Source organism: Triticum dicoccoides, chromosome 4A (assembly GCF_002162155.2).
Source record: "Triticum dicoccoides isolate Atlit2015 ecotype Zavitan chromosome 4A, WEW_v2.0, whole genome shotgun sequence".
Taxonomy (NCBI): Eukaryota; Viridiplantae; Streptophyta; class Magnoliopsida; order Poales; family Poaceae; genus Triticum; species Triticum dicoccoides.
Genome location: NC_041386.1, coordinates 461,327,437 through 461,341,399, shown reverse-complemented (window position 1 = coordinate 461,341,399; position 13,963 = coordinate 461,327,437). Strand labels below are relative to the sequence as shown.

Sequence of the window (13,963 nt, the reverse complement as noted above, 5' to 3'; positions counted from 1 at the left end):
CTCGAAAGAAGTGAGTGGGAGGAAAGTAGAACTTGATGAGGTAACTGTACCTACTCCCTTATTGGAAAGTAGTTCATCACAGAAACCGGTTCTTGTGACATCTACACCAATTAGTGAGGAAGCTAATGATGATGATCATGAAACTTCAGATCAAGTTACTACCAAACCTCGTAGGTCAACCAGAGTAAGATCCGCACCAGAGTGGTACGGTAATCCTGTTCTGGAGGTCATGTTACTAGACCATGACGAACCTACGAACTATGAGGAAGCGATGATGAGCCCAGATTCCACAAAAATGGCTTGAGGCCATGAAATCTGAGATGGGATCCATGTATGAGAACAAAGTATGGACTTTGGTTGACTTGCCCAATGATCGGCAAGCCATCGAGAATAAATGGATCTTCAAGAAGAAGACAGACACTGATGGTAATGTTACTGTCTACCAAGCTCGACTTGTTGCGAAAGGTTTTCGACAAGTTCAAGGAGTTGACTATGATGAGACCTTCTCACCCGTAGCGATGCTTAAGTCCGTCCGAATCATGTTAGCTATTGCCGCATTTTATGATTATGAAATTTGGCAAATGGATGTAAAGACTGCATTCCTGAATGGATTTCTGGAAGAAGAGTTGTATATGATGCAACCTGAAGGTTTTATCGATCCAAAGGGTGCTAACAAAGTGTGCAAGCTCCAGCGATCCATTTATGGACTGGTGCAAGCCTCTCGGAGTTGGAATAAACATTTTGATAGTGTGATCAAAGCATATGGTTTTATACAGACTTTTGGAGAAGCCCGTATTTACAAGAAAGTGAGTGGGAGCTCTATAACATTTCTAATATTATATGTGGATGACATATTGTTGATTGGAAATAATATAGAATTTCTGGATAGCATAAAAGGATACTTGAATAAGAGTTTTTCAATGAAAGACCTCGGTGAAGCTGCTTACATATTGGGCATCAAGATCTATAGAGATAGATCAAGACGCTTAATTGGACTTTCACGAAGCACATACCTTGACAAAGTTTTGAAGAAGTTCAAAATGGATCAGGCAAATAAAGGATTCTTACCTGTGTTACAAGGTTTGAAGTTGAGTAAGACTCAATGCCCGACCACTGCAGAAGATAGAGAGAAAATGAAAGATGTTCCCTATGCTTCAGCCATAGGCTCTATCATGTATGCAATGCCGTGTACCAGACCTGATGTGTGCCTTGCTATTAGTTTAGCTGGGAGGTACCAAAGTAATCCAGGAGTGGATCACTGGACAACGGTCAAGAACATCCTGAAATACCTGAAAATGACTAAGGATATGTTTCTCGTTTATGGAGGTGACAAAGAGCTCGTCGTAAATGGTTACGTCGATGCAAGCTTTGACACTGATCCGGACGATTCTAAATCGCAAACCGGATACATGTTTATATTGAACGGTGGAGCTGTCAGTTGAAGCAGTTCTAAACAAAGCGTCGTGGCGGGATCTACGTGTGAAGCGGAATACATAGCTGCTTCAGAAGCAGCAAATGAAGGAGTCTGGATGAAGGAGTTCATATCCGATCTAGGTGTCATACCTAGTGCATCGGGTCCAATGAAAATCTTTTGTGACAATACTGGTGCAATTGCCTTGGCAAAGGAATCCATATTTCACAAGAGAACCAAACACATCAAGAGATGCTTCAACTCCATCTAGGATCAAGTCCAGGTGGGAGACATAGAGATTTGCAAGATACATACGGATCTGAATGTTGCATACCCGTTGACTAAGCCTCTTCCACGAGCAAAACATGATCAGCACCAAGACTCCATGGGTGTTAGAATCATTATTGTGTAATCTAGATTATTGACTCTAGTGCAAGTGGGAGACTGAAGGAAATATGCCCTAGAGGCAATAATAAAGTTATTATTTATTTCCTTATATCATGATAAATGTTTATTATTCATGCTAGGATTGTATTAACCGGAAACATGATACATGTGTGAATACATAGACAAACAGAGTGTCACTAGTATGCCTCTACTTGACTAGCTCGTTGATCAAAGATGGTTGTGGTTCCTAACCATAGACATGAGTTGTCATTTGATAAACGGGATCACATCATTAGGAGAATGATGTAATTGACTTGACCCATTCCGTTAGCTTAGCACTTGATCATTTAGTTTGCTGCTATTGCTTTCTTCATGACTTATACATGTTCCTATGACTATGATATTATGCAACTCCCGAATACCGGAGGAACACTTTGTGTGCTACCAAACGTCACAATGTAACTGGGTGATTATAAAGGTGCTCTACAGGTGTCTCCGATGGTACTTGTTGAGTTGGCATAGATCAAGATCAGGATTTGTCACTTCGATTGTCAGAGAGGTATCTCTGGGCCCTCTCGGTAATGCACATCACTATAAGCATTGCAAGCAATGTAACTAATGAGTTAGTTGCGGGATGATGCATTACGGAACGAGTAAAGAGACTTGCCGGTAACGAGATTGAACTAGGTATTGAGATACCGACGATCGAATCTCGGGCAAGTAACATACCGATGACAAAGGGAACAATGTATGTTGTTATGCGGTTCAACCGACAAAGGTCTTCGTAGAATATGTAGGAGCCAATATGGGCATCCAGGTTCCGCTATTGGTTATTGACCAGAGAAGTGTCTCGGTCATATCTACATAGTTCTCGAACCCATAGGCTCCGCACGCTTAACGTTTGTTGACGATATAGTATTTATGAGTTATGTATGTTGGTAACCGAATGTTGTTCGGAGTTCCGGATAAGATCATAGACATGACGAGGAACTCCAGAATGGCCCGGAGATAAAGTTTGATATATGGGATAATAGTGTCTGGTCACCGGAAAGGGTTCCAGATGTTTCCCGAAATGTTTGGGTACGAGAACACTTTATTTGGGCCAAAGGGGAAAGCCCACAAGGTTTTTGGAAAGCGCAAAAGGAAGTTTTGCGGAGTCCAGGGACCAGACGCCAGGGTCCCTGGCGTCTGGGTCAAGACGCCGGAAACCCTGGCGTCTGGCCCTGGAGTCCGAGAAGGAGTCTTGCCTTTCGGGTGAAACCGACTTTGTGGAAGCTTTTACTCCAAGTTTCGACCCCTAAGGCTCAACATATAAATAGAGGGGCAGGGCTAGCACCCAAGACACATCAAGAAACACCAAGCCGTGTGCCGGCTACCCCGTCCCCTCTAGTTTATCCTCTGTAATAGTTTTCGTAGTGCTTAGGCGAAGCCCTACGGAGATTGTTCTTCACCAACACCATCACCACGCCGTCGTGCTGCCGGAACTCATCTACTACTTCGCCCCTTTTGATGGATCAAGAAGGCGAGGACCTCATCGAGCTGAACGTGTGCTGAACACGGAGGTGTCGTATGTTCGGTACTTGATCGGGACGGATCGTGAAGGTGTACGACTACATCAACCGCGTTGATAAACGCTTCCGCTTTCGGTCTACAAGGGTACGTAGACATACTCTCCCCTCTCGTTGCTATGCATCACCATGATCTTGCGTGTGTGTAGGATTTTTTTTGAAATTACTACGTTCCCCAACAGAGGCTCACTAGGGAAACATTGTTTGTCTATGTATTCACACATGTATTTAGGTTTCCGATCAATACAATTCTGGCATGAATAATAAACATTTATCATGAATAAGGAAATATAAAATAACAACTTTATTATTGCCTCTAGGGCATATTTCCTTCAGGGTGCTTATTTTTGCTAAGTTCTTACAACTCTCGTTCTTGAAACTATTGCATTTTTGAGTTGTAACACTTAAACTTGATGGTCGTCTGCCACTTTTGCTGCTACCTTATGATGCAATGATAAATCCCGCATGAAGTCATTCTGCAGACGCCCATTTTGCATTATGCATTTCATTATCTTCATTACTTTTATGTATGCATGATGAATTGTCTTCATGTGTTGAAGAAGATCTCCACAAAGCAAAATCTGCCATGTGCATTTGCATTCAAAGGCAAACTACTTATATGCACATCTTGAGGGGGAGCCTCTTACAACCTATGAAGACAATGCCTATGAACTTTAACTTTCACATACTTTTATCCCCGTTGAAAACTTCAACCAGTTTGTCATCAATCACCAAAAAGGGGGAGATTGTAAGTGCATCTAGTGCCACTCCTAGTTGGTTTTGGAGTTTTGACGACAAACATGGTTGAAGGACTAATGTGTTTGTGAGAATTGCAGGATAACATAGGTAGTAGTCCCTCAGTGATTCAGTTTACCTACCAGAGATGACCCCTAAAAATGTATGAAGACATTGAAGACAATGCTGGTTCGTGAAGACATTCACGTTGAAGATACTGACGATGAAGACATTCACTTGAAGACTATGGAGTGCGAACACATACTTTCTTTCGTAGTTTCCTTTTATTCTTTCTCGAGTCATAGGAACCACCGTACTGTTAAGTGGGGTCCAAGTGAACAAAGTCAGATGACTAAAGTGATGCTCAACCAAAATCCTATGTCTTCGAGCGAAGACAATGATAGAAAATCTTGTCCAGAGTTGGATGAGTCAGCTTTGCTTGTAGCCCAAGTCAAGCTGCCGCGTGTGTTTGAAATCCGACCGTTGGACATGTGTTGGTTCCGTAGTGACCCAGGGTCATTTCAGACATATCATGTTGGGTTGCATCCTGACTATAAATAGCCCACCCCCTACACCATAAATTGGTGGCTTCTCTTAGTGCACGGCTTTTGTCGTTTGAGAGCAACCCACCTCCGAAGCCTTTGAGAGAGAGATCCTTGCGAGGACAAAGCCCAAAACACCCAGAGCCAAAGAGTGTTAGGCATCACTGAAGTCTTTCTGTCCGCGTGACCTGAAGACATGTTACACTTGAGGACTGTGCATCCTCCAGTCGGTTAGGCATCACGTTTCGAGGATCCAAGATTCATTGTGGATCGCCAGCGAACGGAGTCTGTGAAGGTTTAGAAGTTTACCTTGAAGACTTACCAGAGTGATTGGGCGAGGACTGGGTGTCCTTAGCTCAAGGGGAATAAGGTGAAGACACAGTCTTCTGAGTTCAATCTCGGCCTCCCTAACTAGACGTACAGTTATTACAGCAACTGGAACTGGTCTACCAAATCCTTGTCTTCACCAAGCTACTGGTTCTATCCCCTACATTCTTTACATTTCAATTTGTCTTCGTGAAGTCATTGCTTGTTTGCCTGATCTGTTTGACTTCACTGTGCGAAGACTATTACCTGTTTGGCTTCATATTGTCTTCCATTCGGTTCCGCACTACCTAGCTGCTATTAGTCTTCGTGCTTTCTCTATATTGCTTACTTGACTATGGCTTGTCTAGTGTAGTTCATCTTTCGCTGCATATCATATAGGCTCAATTACTTGTTTGTCTTCAAAGACCTCGGGTTTTGAAGACTTTCATAAAAATCGCCTATTCACCTCCCTCTAGTCGATAAGTAGCACTTTCAACAACTGTGTCGATCTGGGATGATAAGTGGATCCCAAACATACTAAAAATGACCCCAGTAGCAAGGCTTGGTAATGCTCAAATTTCTCTTGTCTCGGATCTTATTGATAATGAGAACTGGACTTGGAAAAGTGATCTTGTGAAAGCTTCTTTTATACCCCGGACGTTGATGCAATTCTTAATATTTCTTTGCGCATAGGAGGGGGAGATGATTTTTTGGCTTGGGTGGGTGAGAGGAATGGGACTTATACTGTAAAGTTGGTGTATCAATCTCTAATGATTCAGAACAAGCAACATGCTCTAGAAGAAGGGACGATAACGAAATCTTCAGAGACAGATAAACAGTTGTGGTCCTATATTTTCAGAGGTTGATAGGGCAAAGCTTGCACCAATCATGTGGTCTATCTGGACATCTCAAAATAATATTACCCATGACAATGGTCGGATTGATCATGTTCAATCTATGAAGCTGATGAGAGAAACACTGGCGCTTCTTAATCTACCTCGCGAGCATGTACGCATTATGCTTGGGCATGGCTGGCGACCTCCAGAGGATGAAAGGATGAAGATTAACACTGATGGTAGTGTTTCTATGGACGAGCGTCGTGGAGGTGTGGGAGGGTGGCTCGCTCCTATACTTCCCTACACACAATATGGTGTAAACCATATGCCGGCATCACGGACCCGCTTATTGCCGAAGCTCTGTTATTTTTGCAAAGCTTCGGGACTATGATAAAGTCGTCGTCGAGACGGACTGTTTGGAGATTGTCAATTTCTGCAACTCGCGTCAGGTTCTTCCAGCTGTCACGGCGCCCATGCACCTTTGTTTAAATTTTTTGTTATTCAACATGTATTTAGATCAGCAAACTTTGTTGTCCATCTTTTTGCGAAGTAGGCTAGCACATTGGAGGTGACAGAGTGCTGGATAGATTCTACTACTCCTAGTTTTCTTGTAACTTGCGATTCTGCTGGGATGGTTGATGTTGAATAAAGCTCCCAAATTAACACGCAAAATAAAAAAGTTGAGGACCAAGCGTGCAGTCGGCAGTCTCTTATCCCACGCGAGCACCGCCCCCCCTTCCCACAACACACCTCCCTAATTCCCACTCCCTACCACCCGACCCCCTCCTACCTGGCCGCTGTTAGCCGTTCCCGGATCTCCGCATCCAGATCGCCGAGACGCCCCCCTCTGGAGTAGCTGGCGTCCTCACCGCCGGACCCAACCTCTGTCGCCTATTCCCCCGCCCAGCTCACTCTTCACCGCCGGGACCCCCTCCGCCGCGTGCTACCTCGCCAACTCGTCACTCTCGGGATCAGGTTAGCTTGTTTGCCATGGGGTGAGGTTGGTTCTAGTGGATCAGCAACTTCATGCCTACCTCGAATTGTATACCGTAGATTTGACTCTCTGTGTTAATTTTATACGGGTTGATCCGAAAGTTCATCTGACCCTTCATGTGCTACTATGATGTATCGTAATGATTGAAACTACATATAACTGATGCACCACATTTCAGTTTGCTGATTAATACATTAAGTGCTGCTTAACCTTTAGTTTCCTGATCACAACATGTTCTGTATGCTAGCAATTTGTCCCTGTTTTTCATCTTTGGGATTATGCTGCCAAGACCAGATTCATGTGCACTTTTAATGCCGGCCTTCCTTTTGCTGGCATTGATATGCTTTTCTTCTCTCTAGCATTCTTTTCACCGTTCATTAGCGCAGACAATGTTGAAAAGGTACTACTATATGGCCAGTAAACAACCATACTAAGGCTGTGTTCGGGAATCCTCTGCTCCTCCGCCAGAGAGCGGAGCGGACGGAGCACCCCTTTCGCTGCTCGCTAAAATTGAACTGCATGCCGCTCCGCTCCGCGGCGGAGTTACAGAGCGGAGTGATTCCGAACGGCCCCTAAATTCTCAGTGCTTTTCTCAACGCTCACCGCTTATACCAATGCTAAGCATAGTACATTGTGTGATTCTATTTTTTAGATGAATCATTTTGGTAGGAAACGACAACACCTAATTGTGAGACTAGCCAAACCAGTTGTTAAATGTGGACATACATGCTGTTTAGCTTAAGGGCTAGAGAAAGTACACATGATATAACATATGGCCATTTGGTCGATAGATATATCTAGTATAGGAAATCAAACTTGAGATAGTACTCCAAGGACACAAATTGCTCAAATCAGCTTAGGATAACAAGGGCCCAAATTTTCATTTGTGCACTGCCGTACTTCGTTTAGAGATTGAGAGCTATTGTAGAGCAGCATCCTATCTCTGCTGGGGAACAAGTAGTCATGTTCCTCTTAGTACTCGACCATAACCACAGGTTTAGGTCTATGCAACCGACGTTGGGTGGGGTAGGCAAAATTCTGGACGGCATGAGGCAGGGATGTGGGTCGAATCGGGGTGTGAAGAACAAGAATCTGTTGAGGAGGCAAATTCTGTAGAAGTTGAGGTCTTCGGCATCAATCTGTCAGCTGCTGCTGCTGCCTAGCCGCAAGGTTGGAAGGAGTCCGGAGACCAACGAGGTGGTGAGATGAGACCACAAGAATTTCAAGGAGACCATTCCTACATGACACTCCACTAATTCTCTTATTAAAGCTCTTCTGAGACCAATCCACGTCCATGTTGTGACATGTCAGCGTCGCAGGATTGTATTGCTAATGTTTTGGTGCCATACTGATCTTATGTAGATTGTATATATGCGCTTATTATTATTTACTTCCAATAGAAAGCTACATATTTTGGGCCGTTCCATACTTACATTAAGAGAGTCTTAATTACTATAATGCCAACATCTACTCCCAGTTTCAAGTCAACTTAATAATTTATGCTAAAAAGATGCACAGATCATACTGTCCCTTAAGTTGGCAAAAAGCATGATAGCTTTTTCATCAGCGGTATTCCAGAAATTTTGGACTTTAATTACAGCTCAGGAAACCAGCCTAACTAAAAGCCAGCCCACCCATGTCCCTGGGCAGCCAGCCAAAAGCCATTTCTGGAGAAGCTTTAGCCTCCAACATGTCAAATCATATGGTTGAATGAACATGTTACAAGAGTTTGTCCTCTGCGGCCTTTGCTAAAGATGACATTTACTGCATTGAGTTTGCAATAGGTTGTTAGCGCACAATGGGCAAATTCAAGGATAGTTCAGACTATAGGTTTTCTCTGTGCATTTATACTAACTTTTTATAGAATTTGGCCCCGCTATAGCCAAGGCTTGGGAGGGAAGCAAGGTATGATTAGGATTCGCATGCTTCTTGCTTAGGAGGCAATCAACATAATCTTCATCACTGTAGGATATGTGACAGTGAAGCTTTTTAATCTGGTTCAGCGACCTGTGAAGAGGCAGGGAGTTGATAGGCCATAAGGTGTGCCGAGACTCTGATTGTCAGTGGCGGAGCTACATTCATTTCTCTGGGCGGGCCAAAACAGGCCAGGTTAACAAATACCATTAAAACTTTGCTCTTAGGGCCCAGATTCAGCGCTGCTCTTGACTGAAATCTTGCTGGATTGGGCGGGCCATGGCCTGGTTTGGCCCAGCCGTAGCTCCGCCACTGGTGATTGGTATCTAATGTTGCCATTGGTTTCTCCATATAGGCTACCTGCATTATAGCTTCTTGTACTCATAGTCCCATGGACCATATGACTTGAAATGAATCTTCTCTTGACTCCTTAAAGGTCAGCAGCCTAATGCGTAAAATGCGGTTCTTACCGTTCATCTTGGGAGATCGACTGATCATTGACTATTGTTAGATGTCCTGCTCGATTACTCAATGTTTTTCTGATCTTTTTCGTTTTTGGGTTGGGTGGCATGGAGGTCATGTTATTGAACATCTGTTGTTCAAGCTTGAGATTATGAGGGTGTGGTTGTATTAATCTCTGTCTCACAGCAACCCAGAGCATGTTGTAGTTTACTTTGTCTGAATCTCTTTCTCTTCTTATTATAGGATGTGAAATACTTACGAAGGTCGCTTTTGAGCCATTCCTATTCTGGCCACTTATGCAGTTCATATTTTTGTCCTGTAAATTATGACCTGAACTCAGTAGTTGCTTTTGCAGGTGGATGTCCACCTGTACTTTGATTGAAGACAACTAACTTTGTTGTTCCTGAGGGCAAGAAGTAATGATCCGACCAGGCTCCAAGGAGTCACAAATTTATGATAACAATAGTCAGAAAGTTTATCCTCAGCCAATTGATGAAACTATGAATCAGAACATGGACACGATGGACAGTATGATTGGAAGGATATTCAACAACATATCCTCTTTAAAAGCTGCATACATTCAGCTGCAGGAAGCTCACACCCCTTATGACCCGGACAAGATCCAAACTGCTGATAAGCTTGTCATAGATGAGCTCACGAGGCTTTCAGAACTCAAGCATACTTACAGAGAGAAAAATCCTAAGCCAGTAGCAGCATCACCTCAAGATTCACGCTTGCTTTCTGAAATACAGGAGCAGCAGAACTTGCTAAAGACATATGAGGTCATGGTGAAGAAGTTCCAGTCACAGATCCAGAATAGAGATACCGAGATTACCCTTTTACAGCAGCAAATCGATGAGGCGAAGCATCGGAAATCAAAGCTGGAGAAGAAATTGAAACAGAGGGGCTTACTTAACAAAGAATCTGAGGAATCTGATGAAGAAGAGAACTACTTCTCTATTGAGCTGACACCAAGTTTATTTACATCTGCTGCTGATAATGCATACCAATCAATACACGATTTCTCAAAGCCCTTGATCAACATGATGAAAGCTGCTGGGTGGGATCTCGATGCGGCTGCTAACGCAATTGAACCTGATGTAGTTTACACAAGGAGAGCTCATAAGAAGTATGCATTTGAGTCCTATATCTGCCAAAGAATGTTCAGTGGTTTCCATGAAGAGAGCTTTTCCATCAAGGCTGCTACTGCCAGTGTGTCCAATGAGGCTTTCTTCCACCAGTTCCTTGCAGTGCGAGCCATGGATCCTCTTGATGTATTGAGCCAGAACCCAGATTCGGTTTTCGGGAAGTTCTGCAGAAGCAAATACCTGTTACTTGTGCATCAAAAAATGGAAGGCTCTTTCTTCGGTAACATGGATCAGAGAAACTACGTCATGAGCGGTGGCCATCCAAGGACAGCTTTCTATCAGGCATTTCTCAAGTTGGCGAAGTCCATATGGTTATTGCATAGGCTGGCATACTCTTTCGATCCAAAGGTCAGGGTCTTCCAAGTGAAAAAGGGAAGCGAGTTCTCGGAGATTCACATGGAAAGTGTGGTGAAGAACATGGTCTTGGATGAAAGTGCCGACAGGCCTAAAGTAGGTTTAATGGTGATGCCTGGTTTCTTGATTGGGACTAGCGTCATACAGGCCCGAGTGTACCTTTCAGATGTTAAATATGCTGACTGAAAATGCTGCAGTTGCTTGGGAAGATTCAGGGCGTATTAGTTCCTGTGGGCTCATTTAGTTGCATCTGAAATGGCGGGGGACTTTGTGTGTCTGTGTCGTGTGTGATGCTACCTGAAAGGATGTTATTCAGATGAAATGTGGTAGTCTATAGCAACACGTTTGTGAAAGACCTTCATATGCTTGTCTTTTTAAGACTAGAATGTTTATTCTCTCTGTTGCGTGATGTAATCCTGTCCAGTGTTTGGTATATATATATTGTTGGTCTGATTTGGATGTTGCAGCCTATGTGATGACTGCACAACCCTTTTCATGTTGCCATGTACTGTATGTAAGTATTCTTGTTGGTGTCTAATCTGGTTTTTGTACTGTAATACTATATGTGTACAGTAATTTTGTTTGTGTTCTGTACTGTGTAAATTTTGAGGTTTCACAGTTTTTCGTGAATACGCAAAATTCTGTGTATCTTACATTTTTTTTGACATCACTGTGTATTTTCCCATTGATATAGGAGATTCGGAGGTTTACACACTTGGGATATGTTTTTTTTGAGACATACACACTTGGGATACGTACACGTACAAATGGAATAACTGTAAGCATCAACGTCCAGCGATGGGGATTTATTTCAGGATTTCCTGCGATGTGCATTCGATGAGGAGACGTTTCTGTCGACGACGAGACGCCTACAGTGACTTCGTGAATCTCAAGATGATATGCCGGTTCAGTCTCTCGGAGGTGTTTATAGGGGTAGTGTGTGTGCGCGCGTTTATAAGGGTAAGCGTATGCGCGTTTATATGACCGCTTGCATCTGTACGGTGTTAAAAAAAATGTCCCAGTGATGCCCGGCTGCCGATTTCTAGCATTTACGCCCTGGCTCGTTGGGCTAGGCCTTCTAACTGAATGGGCCCGAGCCTTTCCAAAATGGGCTGCACGGCTTTACCATCGTGCGGGCTTCTTCTCTTCTACCAACCCCCCCATCCGTTCTGGCCAATCTCATTCTCGCCGGCCCTGTTCGTGCGAGAGCAGAGGAGACGGGGGTTCTTTGCTAGGTTTTAGAGCGGGTGCGGCGGCGCGGTCCTGCCGTTGTGTGTTAGGTTGGCCGGAGCAAGCGAGCGGGATGCCAAAGGGCGACGACGCGCTCGCGCGGAAGCGCGGGAAGGTGCGCCGCAAGCGGATGCGCAGCAGCGAGAACGCCGTCTCCACGCGCGTCGCCGCCATCATCGCCTCCAAGCGCCGCCGCAAGACCGGCAAGCGCCGCGGCTGCGAGGGCATGTGCTTCTCCCTCCCTTGCCCCGAGGACCCCTTCAACGAGCGCCACGGCAAGAAGCGCAAGGCCGAAGACGCCGCTGACACCAACGACGACCACGACAAGAAGAGCAAGGGTTCCAAGAAGCAGGAGCGGGCCACCGGTCCTAATGCCATACCCGTGCGGAAGAAGGAGACGGGGGAGGACCGGCTGGAGTATGACCGGCCGTCCAAGTTCCTGGTGGTCTGCCTCAACGCCATCCGGGACGGGGCTGGGGCATCCGAGGAGGACGGCGGCGGCATCCACGACACCGCCTCCTGGGGCATGGAGCTCTGGAAGTCCTGCGCGGCGTCCCCGCCTTCGGACGTGCTCGACACCAGCTACCAGTACGCCACCCGGGAGCAGACGGCGTGGCTCGTCTCCACGGCCTGCGACATCGTCGCCAGGAAGGAGAAGCTTGGAGTGGTCGTCTCATGCCCCTTCCTCCTCTACCTCGTCCCTTCCCAGGAAAAGGCGGTGCAAGTGAGTATTAACATCCGGCTCTCTCCACCTTCTTGTTCTTGATGCTGCAATGTCTAGTAGTACCACCAGGAACAAGGGTTAATTGATCTAGTGATTTATTTGGTATTGCTTCATTGCTTGAACAGGCCCGTTCAATATGTAAACCGTTGAAGTCTCTTGGAATACATTCAGTGAGCTTGCATCCTGGCGCTTCCATAGAACACCAGATTTCTGGGTATGTTTATTTCAATCACTAGTCTCAGATACAGTATCATGAATGTGAATATCTTGTGACTGTAGAGCCTATGGATGCATTTGTATGTGCAATCCTAATTCATTTTCTGTTGTCTCTATCAGACTAAAGAGCTGCGAGCCCGAGTTTCTTATATCTACCCCGGAGAGGCTCCTTGAACTGGTCTCACTAAAGGCAATTGACATATCGAATGTATCAATGCTGGTGCGAAAATTTGATATTTTGGTGTCTTCTTGATGATATTTCATATCAGTTCACTTGTACTTATCATCCTGATGCTTGTCAGTATTTCACTTTGAAAGCTATGTGCTCTGCAATTCTTTTAGCAAGCAGTATAGCCTTAACCCAGTATACTTAATGGCCTCACAAATTTTATTTACTGTCAAGTCCTAGCATTGTCAGTAATCTAGTTATGCTAACATCAAGAATAACTTCTTCTAACAGGTCATTGATGGACTAAAGGATTTCATGGACCTTAATATCATCAAAGAACTTTGTTCTATTCGAGGTACCATATCAAGTGATGCACAGGTAACTATATTTAGTGGTCAATGTGACCAGAGTGCGGCAACAGTGGCAAGAAATCTACTACATGGGAGAATTACAAAGCTTAGCACAAATGATTCTGTTACTTCTCGAAGCGCATTTGTAGCACAGCATGTACACTTCTGTACTAAAGGGGAAAAGACATCAAAGGTAATTGGAGTATGCAGACGGAGAAGCCCCGTTCATTCGTACTTCATTACCTACTGACATGCATGTCCTGAATTCATGATTCATAGTTTTTTAGCTGCAGTTGATTAAACTTTAGAACATTTTGCTGATTACTCAGGACACTGACAAGCTCTTTACTTATTTTCAGGTTAAGGAAATTCTTGAGAATGTTTTAGAAAACCATGCTAGTAAGACAGCAAAGGTTTTGCTAGTGGCCGTGAATGATAATGAAGCGCAGAAACTCTCTTCATCCCTTAAACTGGAAATTCTCACAGTGAATGATGGCTCGCAAGGCAGCACCTTTACCGTATGCAGCAGGTACAGCGAACCATTTCAATATTTCTTTTTGTGACATTCCCTATCTCAGAAGACAAACTGAGAACATGTGAAACATAGCCAATCCCCC

At 44.5% G+C, this 13,963-nt stretch overlaps 2 protein-coding genes across 3 annotated transcripts in view; both read left to right on the top strand.

Annotated features, from left to right (window-relative positions):
- Window positions 1-6,509: 6,509 nt before the first annotated feature.
- LOC119286180 (protein GRAVITROPIC IN THE LIGHT 1-like) lies at window positions 6,510-11,214 on the top strand. 2 transcript variants are annotated; one of them, XM_037565539.1, is made up of 2 exons: window positions 6,510-6,760; window positions 9,511-11,214. In XM_037565539.1, the coding sequence occupies exon 2, from the start codon at window positions 9,575-9,577 to the stop codon at window positions 10,841-10,843; it is 1,269 nt and encodes a 422-aa protein (XP_037421436.1). In that variant the 5' UTR covers window positions 6,510-6,760; window positions 9,511-9,574; the 3' UTR covers window positions 10,844-11,214. The 2 variants fall into 2 exon arrangements, with proteins under 2 accessions (XP_037421436.1, XP_037421437.1); XM_037565540.1 differs by having other exon boundaries at window positions 9,499-11,214.
- A 615-nt stretch (window positions 11,215-11,829) lies between these two features.
- Window positions 11,830-13,963, top strand: part of LOC119286178 (probable ATP-dependent RNA helicase ddx5) — a 3,383-nt gene continuing 1,249 nt past the window's right edge. Inside the window, exons 1-5 of the mRNA XM_037565537.1 lie at window positions 11,830-12,611; window positions 12,737-12,825; window positions 12,948-13,047; window positions 13,288-13,539; window positions 13,706-13,875. Coding sequence (XP_037421434.1) covers window positions 11,961-12,611; window positions 12,737-12,825; window positions 12,948-13,047; window positions 13,288-13,539; window positions 13,706-13,875 — 1,262 coding nt within the window. The 5' untranslated portion in view covers window positions 11,830-11,960. The remainder of the gene's footprint in view (window positions 12,612-12,736; window positions 12,826-12,947; window positions 13,048-13,287; window positions 13,540-13,705; window positions 13,876-13,963) is intronic.